The sequence below is a fragment of the Passer montanus genome, unplaced genomic scaffold (genome assembly GCF_014805655.1).
Source record: "Passer montanus isolate IOZ18808 unplaced genomic scaffold, ASM1480565v1 scaffold228, whole genome shotgun sequence".
Taxonomy (NCBI): Eukaryota; Metazoa; Chordata; class Aves; order Passeriformes; family Passeridae; genus Passer; species Passer montanus.
This window is the reverse complement of record NW_024366904.1, coordinates 265,486-282,614: the sequence shown is the minus strand read 5'-3', so window position 1 is coordinate 282,614 and position 17,129 is coordinate 265,486. Positions and strand designations below refer to the sequence as shown.

At 41.1% G+C, this 17,129-nt stretch overlaps 1 protein-coding gene across 1 annotated transcript; it reads left to right on the top strand.

Annotated features, from left to right (window-relative positions):
* The first annotated feature begins 6,026 nt into the window (after nt 1-6,026).
* On the top strand, nt 6,027-16,662 carry PHAX (phosphorylated adaptor for RNA export). The gene is made up of 5 exons (XM_039710241.1): nt 6,027-6,184; nt 7,944-8,563; nt 10,300-10,420; nt 12,235-12,318; nt 13,344-16,662. Exons 1-5 carry the CDS (start codon nt 6,089-6,091, stop codon nt 13,611-13,613), a joined length of 1,191 nt encoding a protein of 396 aa, XP_039566175.1. The 5' UTR covers nt 6,027-6,088; the 3' UTR covers nt 13,614-16,662.
* Nucleotides 16,663-17,129: the final 467 nt, after the last annotated feature.

Here is a 17,129-nt window from a genome sequence, read left to right as displayed (position 1 = left end):
TGAGAGATCCAAGACCCTGACATGAACAGAACTGGTTTTTTTTTCCTTTTACAGCCCTGGAACATGGCATTCTGTACAGCAAGCCAGGGAGATGAAAGGAGGGGAGCAGAACAACTGCAGATGTGATCTCCTCAAAATGTTTTTGCCTGAGAATTCATCCCAGGCTAGAATGGAAACAGGTGGAGGAGAAAAAAAGTGTAACAGACATTAACTTATTTACTTATTTGTTTGTATGCATTGCAAAATCACCTTTTGCTGCTGTTCCTTTTACATCAGAGCAGCAGTGAGTGCACTATTAGCCCCTGCTGGTATACCAAAAAAAGTCTGCATGGAGATCCCAATAATGGGAAAAATGGTTTAATAGAGATAACAAAACTTCCCCTTCTGAATAGCTCTGACCAACCAGGCTGGTTTTGTTAGTGAATATACAATAAAAAGATTTAATTGTCCATGGCTAGGATGGAGAAACTAATTCTGTTTGGGTCAATATATTGTAATTAAAATTAATCTCAATTAATTAGAAAAAAATTGTGGTACTATACCATTTTTATTACAATCATTTTCATCCTTATTTTCATAATCATTATTATTTTCATTATTATTCATTATCCTCATTATTATCAAAAGAAGTATTCCAGTATAAAGTAAGACGTATAGATGGAAAATCAATAAAAACTTCCTTTTTCTTTCCCCCTTTCACTGAGAATGCATTATTTGGAGGGGAAAGAAGGAAAAAAAAGAAAAAAGAAAAAGTGTTGAAAGACAACAGAAGTCTACAAACTTTTCATTCTCCCTAAAATCCTTACTTCAAGATCTCACAATCTACAGCAGTTAAGTATTTTGCATATGCACAGTAATATGAGCTGTGGAATCACTATTTCTCAGTGACAAAATCTCAGCAGACCATTTCTTTTCATAAAAATACATTTCAGTGGCAAAATTTAAACGCATTCATTCTCTAATTGCGCTGGAATAAAAAATAAGGGATATTACAATTTTCTTTCAAGGGATGTAACATTTTACCTTCATGATTCATTTTTCTGTTCCAGAGGGAGACAAAAATCAACTACAAGTTCTTCTCAGAGGCTCACCTCATCATGGAATAACTGGATGTGATACATGTATGAAAATACATTTTCACAACTGCAAATCCATGCAGCAGCTCTGTTATCTCCCTGAATGCTACAGCCCAGTGTCATCCTCTAACTTAGATCAGACTTGGTGGCTTGGACAGTCTGAAATACTCCTAAATATGAAGCAGAAATCCAAGTATTTACTATCCAGTATTTCCTTCGGGAGCAATCGACACAAAACGTAACCTCCAACATTTTCAGGTTCACTTAATTGTTTTGCAGTTACTGGAATGCACTGGAAAAAATTTAAATACTTTGGCACTTCACAATTGGTTTCTTGTTGGATCTCTTTCATCTTAATGTGGCACGTCTGCTATTGATAAATGACTGAGCCTTTGTGAGCATTGTTGCAAGTTCTGTTTAATGAGTTAATAATTGTCTATTTCCAAGTGCAAAGGTTTAATCCGTTTTTTTAAACATTTTACAATGATTGTATTAATGCCTATGAAACTCTTTGACAGAGTGACAAGGATCATTTTGCCTTCCTGGTCACATATTTTTATCAGTTATCAATTAACCTTTACTAACTCTTTACTGAAACCAAACACTTACTTGTGAGAGAAGATTTGAAGTGAAAACGTTTTTTTGGAACTTCTTTCATAAAACTTTTCAATTAAACACTTTTTTATGCAGCCTTTGGGTCACAAAGGACAGCAATGCTGTGAGTAATAATAAAAGGTGTGCTAGGAAGAAAATACTGAATGCAAATAGAAAAACTGCCAATTGCTGATAAAGTAAGAGTTCTAAGTGAGATTAGGACTAGGACTGATTTCTGTGGTGGGCTGACCTTTGCTGGCTCCCAAGTGCTCTGTCACTTCCACAGGAAGGACAGGTGAGGAAAATAGAAAAAAAATTAAGATGGAGACAGATTATTTATCTGCTTTACAGGCAAAACAGGCTCAAAGTAAGAGTTCTAAGTGAGATTAGGACTAGGACTGATTTCTGTGGTGGGCTGACCTTTGCTGGCTCCCAAGTGCTCTGTCACTTCCACAGGAAAACAGGTGAGGAAAAGAGAAAAAAAATAAGATGGAGACAGATTATTTATGTGCTTTACAGGCAAAACAGGCTCGACTTGGTGGAATTAATTAAATTTCCTGCAAATTAATTGTGACAGAGTAGGCTAGCCAGAAATAAACAAACAAACAAACAAATTAAAAATCCCAACCAAACAAAAACCCACAAATATAAACAGCAACAACAAAACATCTCCTCCCCCACAAAAAAAATTTAAAAGACTCCCCACACACACACTAAAAAGCCACTCCACATTCAAACACCACTGCCCCTCTGTACCTAAAACCTCAAAACTCTCCTTATGAAAACCCAGGAGATGGCTTCACATGTACTCCTTGTGCCTGTGTGCATTTTCATCTCCCTCAGTTTATGACCACTTTAAAGGATTAAATTTTCACTGGAATTTCACAATTGCATATTACAAAGGCATTAGAAGGGCTTAATTTTCACTAACTGGTATTGTACAAGCCTTCTCTCAGCACAGGTATTTGTTACTGATATTTGTAGGTTTGTGGTTTTTTTTAAAGTGTTTTGATTAGCTGCATAAACCAAGAAGTATTTAATTGAAGAAATCCTATTGCAAAAGAAAGCACTGAGAACATTTTTGCTGTTCTGTTTCAAAGCCACACTGAGGGTGTTAACACCCTGGCATGCCACCTACATCTCAGGAATTCATGGCTTTTAAAAACAGGTATTTGCAGTGCTGGAGTCAGAGTGGGAGGATGAACACTTATGACACAGAACTGTGATTATCTGAAAAGTTTCTTCATTTTTTCAGGTAAACTGAACCTATTTTTCATCCAGTGGAAGCACAGATGAAAAGCATCAGGTTGCTGCGCCCCTGCTCCAGGTTCAGCTCCATCCTGAGGAGCACAAGTGTTCCTGAATAATGCCCTTTCCAAGTGAACATCCTGTTGGGCTTGGGACAAACTGTGCTGCTGAGCAGATTGTTTAGTTTTATCACCACCAACTGGGTTCCTTAAAAAAAAAAAAAAAAAAAAAAAAAATCCTGAAGGAGTTAAGAGTAATTTCTTTTGTGAATTCAGTTTGTGATGAGGTGAAGAAGCCATGGCGACCTCGGTTGCTTTAATTAAACATACACCTTGAAATAAACATTCTCCATCTGTTTGACTTGCTCATCAGGGCAGGAAAACCAGAATGGATTTTCACAACCAAATTAGGTGACATTTTCTGAAATTTGTGCACCCTATCCGTGCAGCCAGTGAATGGTAAAGTGGTATTGTCACGAGGAACTAAGTCACTGCTGCAAGAAGTACGGAATCATCCACTGGAGCAGGGAGGGAGTAATTTCCCACAATTTATTCAGCTTGGTTTTAAAAGTACTGCACATTTTGTTTCCATGGACATGAAATGTGCTTGCTACAAACTCAGCAGGACTCTGTCTTCTCAGAATAAAGCTTCTACAATCAGAGACGGATCTTCTGAGCCTTATCTGGACCTACAGTGATGAGGCTGCAGTCACACAAAACTGCAGTAACACAACACGAGAGCAGCTGCAGGCTGGCATAAACCAGGACTGTCCTCAGTTCCACTTTATTATTATTATTATTATTATTATTATTATTATTATTATTATTATTATTTTGAGTCTAGTTGTTGTATGATAATATGCTACAATAGATTGCACGATTTTTTGGAGGTGATATTTTGAAGGTGATGTGCTCAATCAAAGGGTGGTTTTTAAGCTTTCTCTGTGAGTTTAGTTAATTTTGGTAAGGGGAAAACTGAAGATGTGCAAAAATGGCATCAAGGAGACCATGACTGAAATTAGTGTTTAACCAAGAATTTCTCTGTCCTCTCCCAAGGTCTTTCCTACCATCCCTACTATGCCTGAAGTGAGAAAACAAAATCTTCTTTACAGCTGAGCCTGCATTAAAGATGCAGATGAGAATACATGTCTCAATACAGAATATTAGTTTAGGAAATCCAGGTATGGGGTTGTGAATCAAGTGGCTTTTTTTATTTTTTTTTAGTAAATTCTGCTATTATCTGATATATCTTACTGGGCCTGCCTCTGGGTATTTTAAGAAGTGCCCAAATGAATTATTCTTCTGAACTTAAACTGGAACTTGTGGTGGCTTTTTTGTGGTTTTTGCTCGGTGCCATGTACAGGTTATGCTGACATAGAAATTCCTTCATGTGAGTCACTGGAGGATCACATTTTTCCCTGTTCCACAGTTCCCCTTAACTTCAACCCAGGAACTCCCTGTAACCCAGTGAAGTCCCACAGAGATTATTTAATTGCAAAGAAGATGAAAATCAGCTTTTTTTGCAGTGCTCTGCATCATTAAACACAATGGGAAATGAGGTGAGAACAGCACAGAAACAAGCACACTGTAATTTATCTCATTTTCACTGTTTTGTTTTTTTTTAAATAATTCTGAAGCACTGCAACATGAGTGTCCTGAGGGACCAAACAGGGAAGGAGCTTTAACTGTTCCTGTTCTTCCTTCAGCTTTGTGCCTTTTCTAAGTCAAGACAATGGGAAATTTAAGTCCAGGAGTGAAATTTTTAAGTAAAGCAGCCATCCAAAGGTTCAGAAAAATGTCAAGTAGGGTTTTCACAGGCCTGACTGGATAACTGATAATGAGGATGGCTAAATGATAATGAGAAGTAGCTTCCAGTGATTTTAATTGCAGCTAAGTGTCCAAGCACTGAAAATCCAATTAGACCACAACAGGGATTTTGGATGAGGCACTGATGGCTTGCAGTCCTGGGGTAAGACAGTCTAGAATTCATAAAGGAAAAACAGTGTTCATGCATGGACCTGTTAACACTGGGAGTAAAAAATACACCTCTTAAATTTATTGGGTGTTCAGGGCCACATCACCAAGACCATAAATGCCTAGCTGTGATGTAACTCTTCTCAGGAAAATCAGTTATGTTTTTTTTTCTGGAGTCAAGATGTTGCCAGCTGGAGTGATTTCTCAACTGTGCTGTTCTATTTTTGTTAAAATGTACCTATCCAGCAGCTGGTATGTGCTGAAGATTATGAGGCATCTGCTTGGATTTGTTTTTAAATTTTTGTTTGTTTGGTTGATTTTTTGTGGATGTGCTGAAGATTATGAGGCATCTGCTTGGATTTGTTTTTAAATTTTTGTTTGTTTGTTTGGTTTTTTGTGGTTGTTTTGTTTTGTTTGTTGTTGTTGTTATTTTTCTTTTTTGGTTTTTTTTCTCAACCAGTAATTAATTATACCTTGAGCACTGGTATTACCATGCAATAATACCATCAGCTTAAAGCTTCTTAGTTCCCAGATGTCCTTGAGTGGGGGATGCTAAGCGCTCTTTGTTCTCCTAACACAGAACCACAGAATTTTTGGGGCTGGAAGGCATCTCTGGAGCTCATCCACCCCTGGGTCACCAGGTGACACAGGAACACATCCAGGCGGGTTTGGGGTGCTTCCAGAGCGGGATACTCCACAACCATTCCAGTGCTCTGCCCCTCCATGGAAGGGATTTATTCCTCCTGTTGTGGTTTAGTTTATTGCTCCTCGTCTTGGGCACCGCTGAGCAGAGTCTGGCAGCACCCCCTCAGGAACTGCCTTGGAGGCATTAATTAATTCCGTCATAGCCTTGTCTTCTCCACGCCTTTATCCACTACACCCTTAACGCTTATCAATTCCGGATATCCCTGGCTAGGGGATGGATCTGTTGGCTGCGCCACTGAGGAGAACGAACCTTTATTTTGAAAGCTCCACCCCAAACAACACTCGGCTTCAGGCACCCCACACCCCGCAACGCTCCTGCCGAGCATCCCAGAGCCCCACCAGCCGCTGTACAGCCGATAATCCCCGCTCCCCTTCCACCACGAGGCGCTTCCACGGGGCAGGAGCCGGGAAGGAGGAGCCGCGGCCGGGCCGCCCCTCAGCGCTCCCGCCCCGGACGGACGCGCCGTCCCGCCCCGTTCCTTCCGCCGGGACATGGCGCAGGAGCCGCGGGGCATGGACGGCGACGTGGAGGACGGCGAGCTGTCCGGCTCCGACTCGGACATGCCCGGCGTCGGCTCCCCGGGACAGGTGAGAGAGGGCAGGCAGCGGCCGGAGCGCCGCGCTGAGGAGCGCCGGGCTGCGGGGCGGGAAGGCCGCGCCTGAGGGGGATTTACCGGCGTCAGGCGCTGGTTCCTGGGCCGGCGCTTCTCCCGGGTCTCTCCTGGGGCTGCGCTGGTGCTGTCCCTGCGTTGGTGGCTGTCCCGGTGCCGCCGGGGCCGAGCCGCGGAGCCGCGGCCGCGTGGCGCGCGCGGGAACAATGGGGGCAGCGGCGGCCGTGAGGGCGAGCGCGGGGAGAGCCCTGAGGGCTGCCGGCCCCCGGGCACCGCGGCTCGCCCGCCTCTCTCCGTGCCCGGGTGGAGGGGCCAGCGCTGTCCCCGTGTCTGGGTAGAGGGGCCAGCGCTGTCCCCGCGTCGCTCCGCCAGCAGCCCGAAGCGCCCAGCTAGTCCCCAGCCCATCCCAACCCAAACCAGCCTGTGATTCTCAAAGGATATGAGGAATTTCTTCTGTGAAGAATTTGTACTGAGAGTATGAGATATTCACAGTCTGTATATACAGACAAAGGTTTCAAAGATCAGTGTGTGACATTGTACGTGTAACAAAATTTGTTTTCTCCAACCGTTTGGATCTTAACGGATTTAAGGTCCATCCCAACCCAAACCAGCTTGTGATTCTCAAAGGATATGAGGAATTTATTCAGTGAGGAATTTGTACTGAGAGTATGAGATATTCACAGTCTGTATATACAAAGGTTTCAAAGATCAATGTGTGACACTGTATGTGTAACAAATTTTATTTTCTCCAGTTGTTTGGATCTTAACAATGTATTTCGGAGAAATGAAGTGCAAAATAAGTTTTTTACAGAAGCGTTCAGTCTTTTTTTATCTATGCTGGGTTTGGGCTTTCTGCATTACACTTGAAGTTAAAAGTTTGTGTTTCATAACTTGGTGAGTTGAATACTTCCCTTTTCCTGTTTGGAGAAAGAAGAAACGGTACCATGATGATGAAAACAGTAAGACTAAACAAAGAATTTTCATTCCACTTGAAAGTGAAGGAAGAGATCTTATTTTGAAATATAATGGGACAGCATATAATTTTATGATAAGAAATCAGTCAGGGAATAACTGGAATTAGGAGTAAAAGCATTTCTTGAGTATTTGTATATCAGTGGAATGACTTTTTGGTGGGGGGTGTTTGTTCTAATTCATAAGACATAGTTAATCCATGGTGTCTTGTTGGTTTAAAGGAGGAAAAATGTGTGGTTCTGTAAAGGTTCTGCTGTCCCCAGGTTGGTCATGTGCAGGATCACAGAGCACTCTTAGTCTGAGAACTGTCCCAGTGTGGTGGGTTTGGTTTTGGGTTTTATGTTTGGTCATTTTGTCTTCTGACTAAAAACTCCAGAGAGGTTAATAATTTCTCTGATGTTAGACAAAGCTCTGGTAGGTTTCTGTGCTGCTCTGGTATTTTACTGTTCTTGGAGCTGCTGTGCATCTTGCATCTTGTCCAGTTTGCACATATTCACCACTTTTCCAGTTCTGTAATAAATTTTGCTCAGCAAAGTTTGCCTCAAGGAGAAGAGCGACTCCTGACATGTTTCTGTGCTCTGTTTCATGCCCATGCACTCAAAATACAGGAGTTTCAAAGGATGCTCCTGTGCTGTAGCACAAGAGATGCTCATGGAGGTCTAAATGTCCACAAGGGTCAGAATTACGTATTTCTGCTAATTGACGACTTGATAGCTCTTCTGATTTTCATGAATAACTGGTTTCAATTCGCTTTTTCATTGCAGAAGCTGCACGCTGGCAGCGATTCCTGCAGGCCCTTCCAGAGCAGCCTCTCCTCCTGTGCTCCCAGTGTTCCTTACAGGACCACCAAGAGCCTGGACTCCAGCGAGGAGAGCGGCTCCGACTCCGACGACGACGGCTGCCTGTGGAAGCGAAAGAGGCAGAAATGCTTCAACCTCTCCCCTGCCAAACCCGAGCCCTTCCAGCTCAGCCAGAGCCACCAAAAACAGACTGCTCTGCGCGGCAAGAAGGTCAACAACATCTGGGGCGCCGTGCTCCAGGAGCAGAACCAGGACGCGGTGGCGACCGAGCTCGGGATTCTGGGCATGGACGGCTCAATTGACAGGAGCAGGCAGTCTGAGACTTACAACTACCTGCTGGCTAAAAAGCTGATGAAGGAAGCCCAGCAGAAGGAGGCAGAGACTTTGGATAAGGAGCTGGATGAATACATGCACGATGACAAGAAGGCGTTGCCAGCAGAGGAGGAAAACGGGCAGGGCTTCCTCAAACGGAAGCGGCCCGTGAAAGACAGACTGGGGGAAAGGCAGGAGATGAAGTACAAGGGAAGGTATGAGATAACAGAGGAAGACTCAGAGGAAAAAGTGGCTGATGAAATTGCTTATCGGTGAGTTAAGTCATGGTGCATCTTCACTAAGTACTGGTGGTTGCTAGAAGGAAGTGGGGGGGAAGCTCCCCTTGCTGCTAAATGAGGTGTCACACCACATTGATGCCTTGGGTTTTAGCTTTTGTATTTTTCACTCTCTGTGCTGCATTAGTGTGTGGGTCTGAGCTGCATAATAGGGGATGGAGAGCTCTCTTCACAGAGCAAGGAGACAAAACAATTCCTTCTCTAGCTGGGGACCAAGGACAAATTACCCAAATTTCAGGCCCAAGAGCATAAACAACAGTGGAATGAAGAGAGAAAAACAAGCAGGATGGGACTTAATAACCTAAAGCTGTAATTAGACAATTAACTCCAATATGCAAATGGACCAAAACTTATAAAAGTGGGAGACCGTGTGACTGGTCATCCATTTTTGTGGCCATTTTGGGTTCACCTGGGATGTAGCCCTGGCTGGGCCCTTGTGCTGCCCAAGATGGATCTGTTGAGGCCTTCTAACAAATCCCTACTTTATTCTTTAACTTGGCCTAGACTCTGTTCTAGGTCTGACCGTGGTTAGGTCAGCCTTCTCAAGGCATAAAGATCACAAAAAGCATTTCCAAAATTCTGGGATAAAAGTGCATCACTGTGGCTGATGATCCTGTAGAAACATCCAAATAATACTGCCTGTTTCTTCACATTTTTGTATTTTTATTTACAGAGCCACTGGGGTCGTTTGTTATCTGGGAAGAGGACAAGTTAAAATACTGCTTCTCATTATACAGATTTAGTAGTGGCTTTTTTTGGGAAATACTCAATGGTTGTTTCATGTTTGACACTAATGCACACATGCTGTGGTCACCAGAAAACTCTGTTCTAAACCTTTGAAACTGTAGATAACTTGGACAGTGCAGTGTTTAGGATGGAGTTAAACTGCCACACTCCTCTTTTAGTGGTGCAAGGGAAGGAAATGATGTTAAATGGGAAACAAGACTGAGAATATTTACTGACATTTAAATAAAACTTCTTTATTGGTCATAGTTGCTTTTATACATGTGGTATTACTTCAGAATCTGGTAATAATACAGCAATTAGTTACTAATGCTGTTAATAGTTCTGGGTAGTTCCTCATTTCTTAATTTGAAAAGTTAAAGCATATTTCTTGCAATATGCTCCCTTTTGTTGCTTAGAGCTACAATTCTAATTGTAGTAGCAGTAGCACTGAGCTGTATCAGTAGGGTTCTGGTTGTAGTGTAATTTTTTGGTTGTTTTGTTTGCTTTTTTATAGATTATCGTAGATCCATCAAAGAACTGATTTCTTCTTTGTTATGTAGGTTTGACTGAAATGGCACATGATACAGGGGAGCTTTCATACTTCCTGTTTTCTCCAGTTGCTGATTTAACTGTAAAAAGTTAATTTTAACTGTTAAATGCACAAGAAGCTTTTATACTTTTGATTTCAGAGGTTTATGCAGGTCTTTGCAGTTTCATATTTGGTTTTCAATAGACAAAAAATAACCACTCAAGGCATTTTCATTGAAACAAGTTTTAGAAACGCATGCTTCAGGGAAAAAAAACGTGCTTCAGAAGCTCAGTATTTTGAAAGCTGATGCAGTAAACCATTTAAACACATTTGAATGCATAGACTCTTCAGCACAAAATGAATTATTCATTGTGGAAGTTCCACAGTCAGTTATACTCCAGGAATTATCCTGACAACAAGTGTGCCTCTCTTTTTTTTTTTCCCCCTCTCTGTTCAGACTTTGTGAGCCAAAGAAAGACTTAATTGCTCGAGTAGTGAAGATAATTGGGAAGAGAAAAGCCATCGAGCTGCTGATGGAAACAGCTGAAGTAGAACAGAATGGTGGGCTCTTCATCGTGGTAAGGAAAATGTCACCCTGTGGGTTTGCCAGGCTCAGGGAGGGCAACACAGCTCTTTACTTGTAGAATTTTCACAGTGCTGTTGCAAGTCTCTTGTGCTGGACATGTTCTCCTGGAGTTTTATGACCTTCACTTGCCATGAGACTCCTCTGATAAACATAAAAAAAATCATCTGTGTAACCCCTAAAAATAATCTGTGTAACCTTCCAGCAGGATTTGAGCAAACAGTAAGGTGAGTGAACCTGGAAATTACCCAGGTTCTTGTGCTGAGACTGGTGTCTGATTTGCAGGGATAATGCTGTGTCTCTTACTGTTGCTCTCCTTGGAATCTTCCCCTCATCTTTGAGGACGAAGGATTCTCAGGTTTGGAGTGAAAGCCAGCATTTCCAACATCCCATTTGGACAGTAACTCCCAAAAGGAAAACTGTTAGCTTTATTAAGGAACTACTGGCTTGTGTATCAGCAGAGCAATACTGAGCACTGATTTCTGTTAAAAATAGTTTAAAAAAGCCCTGTACTCCTTGGTTAGGTTGTCCATTTTTGGTCTGTTGTACTTGTTGTTAAATACTGAGCCTCAGTGCAAAAAACACAGTGGGTAAGAAAAGCTGTGGGTGAGGAAAAAGCAGGTGAAAATGAGGAATTACTTTCACTTGATTACAATTTTTAAGCTACATCACTTGGAAGTAGAGAGGAGGCAAAAACAAGTAGGGGAACACAACCAAAAAAAACCCAAAACAACTAAATAAATTTAAAAAAACAAAATAAAACAATCACCCCCTCCTTCAAAAAAAAAAAAAGGCAACAAATTCCAGCTAGCTAGTTGTGTAAGAAGCATTCTGTTATCTTGAAAGTGAAATGAAAAAGGGTTTTACAGAGGAGATGAAGGGACACAGCTCCTGGTGGTACAGGTTGCTTTGGGAGCAGATCAGAGTACAGTCTTTGAAAGAAGGCAGATCACAAAAGGCACCATGAAATGCAGGTGATAAAAAGATGTTCACATGTGCTGTTCCAAGCACTTACTTAAAACCTGACCATCCCTCTTCTTGGAATTTTTAGATTACAGAGTGCATTATTTAGCAGGAAAGTATCACATTTTGCACCAGTGTCATCCAGTTTTTACTGGAGTAAAAGCAGTGTTTTATACTGCAAATTTTAATTGAATAATAGTGTGATAATTAGCACTTGAAATTTAAAGAGGTTTCAAAGCTGAGCCCATTCCATGCACTGCTGTTGCTGCGCTGAAAACTTGTGGGCCAAACATCTGGTGGGGAGGAATTTTAAAGTACAGGTTGTGTTTGCTATGCCTTCAACAGAAATGTAAAGTCCTGTAGATAACACAGACAAGTTGTAGCATTTCTGAGCACAATCATAAAAACACCCTGGGATGAACATAATTTTATTAGATTTGTTTCAGATGTTATACTGGCTTTATGTGTTAGGAATGCTCTGAGTGTTTAACCTAGTGCATAACTTGTTGCAAGTAGCTGTGAGAGTAGTTAGAATATTATTTGTAGTTTGTTTTTTCACTACCAAAATCAGGTTTAGTGTGTGGTTTTAACATTATGTTCCAAGGGAATTTTTTTGTAACTTCATGATTTTCCTGTCCAGATTTAGCAGGCTGATTGTTGACCTTCATATGACTAATTCAGTCACAAATGAGACACAGCCAAGGTTATTTTCATGTGGTATTTGACACACCAGAATTTGAACTGGCTTTACTCTGACTCAACACTGAGTGTTGCCTTAGAGGCTGTGTTTTTGTCAACACTTGGCATTAAGCATGCTATTCCTAATTTCCTCTCTCCCTTATTAAGAATGGCACCAGGAGAAGAACACCTGGGGGTGTTTATTTAAACCTGCTGAAGAACACACCGAGCATCAAAGAAGAAAAAATCAAGGTAAAAATGTCAGGAGCTCAAATGCACGTTCTCTTTTGGGTTTTTTCTTCCTACTAGAAATGTCACAACTGCAACTCTCTAACTTCTAACAAATGTAACTGTGTATTCCATTGAAAACAGGCTTTCACATTCCAAAAACAGGCAAAAGATAAAAAACCTACTCAAAAATTGCTGAATTTCCATTAACTCTAAGCAGAAATAACTCACTTTTGCATGTTGCCAGTCACAAAAACCTGTTGAGGAAGATGAGGTTGTAGAGTCTGGCAGAGGTAAATGTTAGATTTTCCTGATTTGTGTATTTGTATTCTTTACAGCAAAGTTATTCACATTGTGTTTCTCCCCCTGGAGCTTTGTGTCATTGTGCATGGATTGAATGCAGGCCTCCCAGCAGAATATTTTTGTCCTGTATAGCTCCAGCTGTGGCACCAGGCAGAATTTCTCATTAAATCAGTTGATTAATTGCTCACTGGGCTCATCTGTGCTGCTCTTTAAGTCAGTTTTGTAAGCTTGTAAATACTATTTCTCTGAGATCTTTTAACTTATTGAAGAAAATACCAACTTTTTTTTTTGTGGCATATGGTACTTCATTAAAAAAGTTTTTGTTATAGTTTTTATTTTCCTTATAGGTGGCTGTAGGTAATTCTCTAAACCCTTCTGGGGTCTGGTACTGGGAATTGAGAAAAAAGTCAACTTTGTGTCAACATTGAGATTGTTTGGAGAAAAAAAAAAGAGACAGGAAAATAAAATCCTGACATCCTTTCATAGCTTGCAGTGTCAGAAAAAATTTTTAAAAGTTGCAAGGCTGATCACTTTACACTATTAGAAAGTAAATTTTCTGTTCTACCCCTTTTTCTTAAGTGCCGTCTTTTCTCACACTTCTGCTCTCAATAACAAGTAGCTTAGTTAAATGTTCACCAGTATTTGTAGTATTTTCTTTTTATTACTTCACTTTTTCCTTTTTTTTAAGAAATATCAGTAAAATGAATATGCAAACACTTTTTGTTGTTTACTTGCTCTCTTTCAAGGAAATATTCTATCTGGAAAACCAGAAGGAGTATGAGAACAAAAAAGCTGCCAAGAAGAGGAGGATACAAGTTCTGGGGAAGAAGATGAAAAAGGCCATCAAGGGGCTCAACCTGCAGGAATATGATGATGCATCCCGTGAGACTTTTGCCAGTGACACAAACGAGGCTCTGGCTTCCCTGGATGACCTGCAGGAAGGGCACCACGAGGCAAAGATGGAACCTGAGGATACTATTGAAATTGATAATGCCCATGATTTGGAGATCTTTTAGTTACTAATTCTCTTGGTAGCAGAGTCTCTATAAAAACATGTTAAAGGAGCCTTTCTTGTAATCCCGTGGCTTCTTGTTTTCAAAGCATGGGGAATATTTGATGCTGAAGAGCAGGAGGTAATTCTTAGCTAAATTTAACAGCATGAAAGACTTTTAATTGTCCTGTTACTTGTTTGCTGAGTCCTCAGAAACTGTTAAGATTTTCCTAGATAAGAGCCCTGCGTCACCTTAGGAAGTGTTTTTAGTCACATGTTAGGTTTAGGAGTTAAGGCTATGTTTTAACCAAATACTTCTCATTTAACTTGCTGAAGTACACAAAGTCATCAGGTGAGCAATGCTCTTTACTACAGACAAACAGAAAAAACAGAATAATTTTAGTCTTGATATAAATGATCATATATTCTTAATGTGGCAGTGTTTTGACAAAAACAGTATTTATAGGATTAAGACCTGTAAAAACAGATTGGTTTGTGAAATAATTTTAGTGGTCAGTGATCTTTGAATAACAACCTTGTAAAGTAGCAGTATTGAGCAATGTATGCTTCAGATTTCTGCAGTATTTTCAATCTTTGTATTCCAATGGTGACTTGAGCTTCCTGTCTGTTCTGTCTAAACATTTTCCATGATTAGACATACACCTAACTTCCATGGATCTTTTTGTTTGCAGACAAATATGACTGAAAGCCTTCAGGGTAGTGAGATTTTACTGAGCTGTGTTTCCTTCAGGGGTCTGTAGACTATGTGCAGATATAAACCCTTTACCTCGCAGTTCTTGTTTCTTTCCTCCTCCTGTGTGCAGTGAGATAATGTGCAGCTCGCAGAAGATCTGGAGTTTTTCTGTGCTGACTCTTGCAGGGGATATTTTTTTTAATTATTTACTTGATGCAGGAAATTGTTGTGTAGTTTGTTAGTTCGGCCGGAAACAATTTTTATGTTGAATATTGTTTTTAATATAGCTGAAAAACATGTGCAACACTGATATTTGTGTCTAAAGTATTTTGTCACTACTGAGTTTTGGCTTTTATTGTGAGTAGACACTATTCAGCCCAACTTTTGCCCATAGGTTTTGCTCACCTTTGAGTTCTTGAGTTTCAGAAGGAAAGTATGTCACTAAAAGACATAATTAGTTTATGCAATTGAACAATTCAGTACTGCTAAGAGCAGGCATTTAAAGGATTGCAGTATTTGAAGAAACATTTCTTACACATAATAGCACATTCCATTACCTGCCTTACTAAACCTGGGTTTTGACTTTTCTGCTTTTTATCTGTTCACATGTCAGAGTTCCTAATTGTTAAAAAGTTAATCACATGTGCAGCATGCCTTTGCTGGTAGTAGTTGCTCGTGCTGAAATAACAAAATTTCTTATTTTTTCATTAATTTTCCTAACCAGTGATGGTCAGAGTAAACTGGTAACTTCTGTAAAGGAAACAGAATTTTGTGCTGTCTAATTGCTTTGGGACTGTACCATTTCACCCTGGTTTTGGGAACAGCTTGGGGATATGTCTTAACTCTCTTCTGGATAGAATCAGCAAATTGTAACGTTGGTTTAAGCAACTTTTTTATCGTTATGTAATTTGCACTGTGTATTTTTTTAATGTTAATATTTCTAACGTTGATTTCCCAGGCAAGGGGTACTGAAATGGTGTGTAAAGTGTTGTCTTTAACAAAAAGGTGATCTGGGCATTAAGCAGTTGGAGAGGGCAGTGAGGATGGGGAGGGGTCTGGAGGGGGGACTGAGGGCACTTTGAGGATCTGTTCAGCTGGAGGAGACTGAGGGGAGACTCACTGGGGTCTTGAAAATCCTCAGGTGGGGAAGAGGAGGGGCAGGCACTGATCTCTTCACTCTGCTGACCAGTGGCAGGACCTGAAGCCTGAAGCTGGGTCAGGGTTTTCAGGTTTACATTGGGTGTCAGGAAAAGGTTCTTCCTCCAGAGGGTGGTTGGGCACTGGAACAGGTTTCCCAGGGCAGAGGTAACAACACCAAACCTGTCAGAATTCAGGGAGTGTTTGGACACTGCTCTGGTCAGGCACAGGGTGGGATTGCTGGGGCCAGGAGCTGCACTGGATGGTCCCTTCCAACTCGGCAGATTCCATGCTTCAGTTTCCTCCCAGTGTCCAAGAGACCTTTTCTTCATGGCTGTTGTCTGTTTTCCTTGGCTTTCAGTGGAGTCCTTCCAAAAGCCAAGCCAGTTCAGAATGATGAGTAGCCAAGTCTTCAGGCTTGGTCCAGCAGTAATCTTGTGTTTGGCATCAAACAGGTTGCATTAAGCAGCACCAGTTTCTGTGTGGTGCTGCAGCTGAGACAGAAGTTTTCTCTCTCAGCTCCTAATTAATCACCTCCAGTCTTCCTGGGCTGATCCCTGCAAAGGGAGCAGCCCTCCCTGTCTTTTCTGGGAGCAGATCTGTGTGGATTTTCTTAGCTGATGTTCTACAGACAAAAATGCAAGCAACACAGGTGGGGTTTTGAGCTCTTCAGGTTTCTCTGTTGAGCAGGTGTGGTTAAAGCATTATTTTTGCTGGAAATAAAGACTGTACTGCTGGTAGAAACATCACCCTCCATCCCATAAACTACACCAACATAATGAGCCATCTCTGTTACACCCAAAGAAGATGCTGAAAAAATGAGGGAAATGTGCTTTGGTCTGAAAACACACAGCTTGTTTATAACCAAAGACCTTTTGCTACCTTGCATCCAAAATTCCAGTGATTTTGATACAACTGGAAAAAATCGTTTATTAATGACTCAGTTTAACTGTGGATCTTGAAAGCATCATTTGAAGTATAATTGCAATTTTACAGGTTCTCCTTCCCCTTCCAAGTAGATGATCTCATTAAGGTGTTCTTTTGCTCTCTGGGCTTATTAACTGCTGTTCACCAAAATTCTCACCAAGCATGGAATGACACAGTTCGGGGTATAAAGGTGACAGGAAAAGGAGGTGATTGTATAATTATGACATTTTCTGTTACAGAGAATATGAATTTTTTGTATTTTTTCAGAGTAAAGATGAAGGTACAGACTGAGTAATAAAGACAATTCTTGAGGGTTTTTTTTTAAATTCCGAGTTTTTCTCAGTCATAAAACTTCAGTGTGACAATGCTCGTTATTTATCCCCTTAACTCAGACCATCCTATGACTCAGACAAGTCTGTCAGAGGCAATATTTTTTAAAAAATACATTTATTTGAGTGTAGAGGAGAATTCATGGCTCCAGTGCATGGAGGCGTACTTGGTGCCCTGCTCCTGCTCCTAACTCTTCCTGGTCAGCAGCACCTCAGAGATCCAAGCCTTTTTCTGAACCACTCTGGGGCTTCAGTGGATCTGGGAATATCCATCCAGTCTTGGAGCTTCGGCATCACAATTTGCCTAAGGGATTCCAGGAATGTGGCAGAGGCAATGACCAATTTCCTGGCACCACCTCCTGGATTCAGCAGGCAGCTGGAAAACGTGGCAACCTTTGCAGCAGCTGTGACCTCTTGGTGATTCTGCACCTCATGCATCCCATCTTACTCAAGA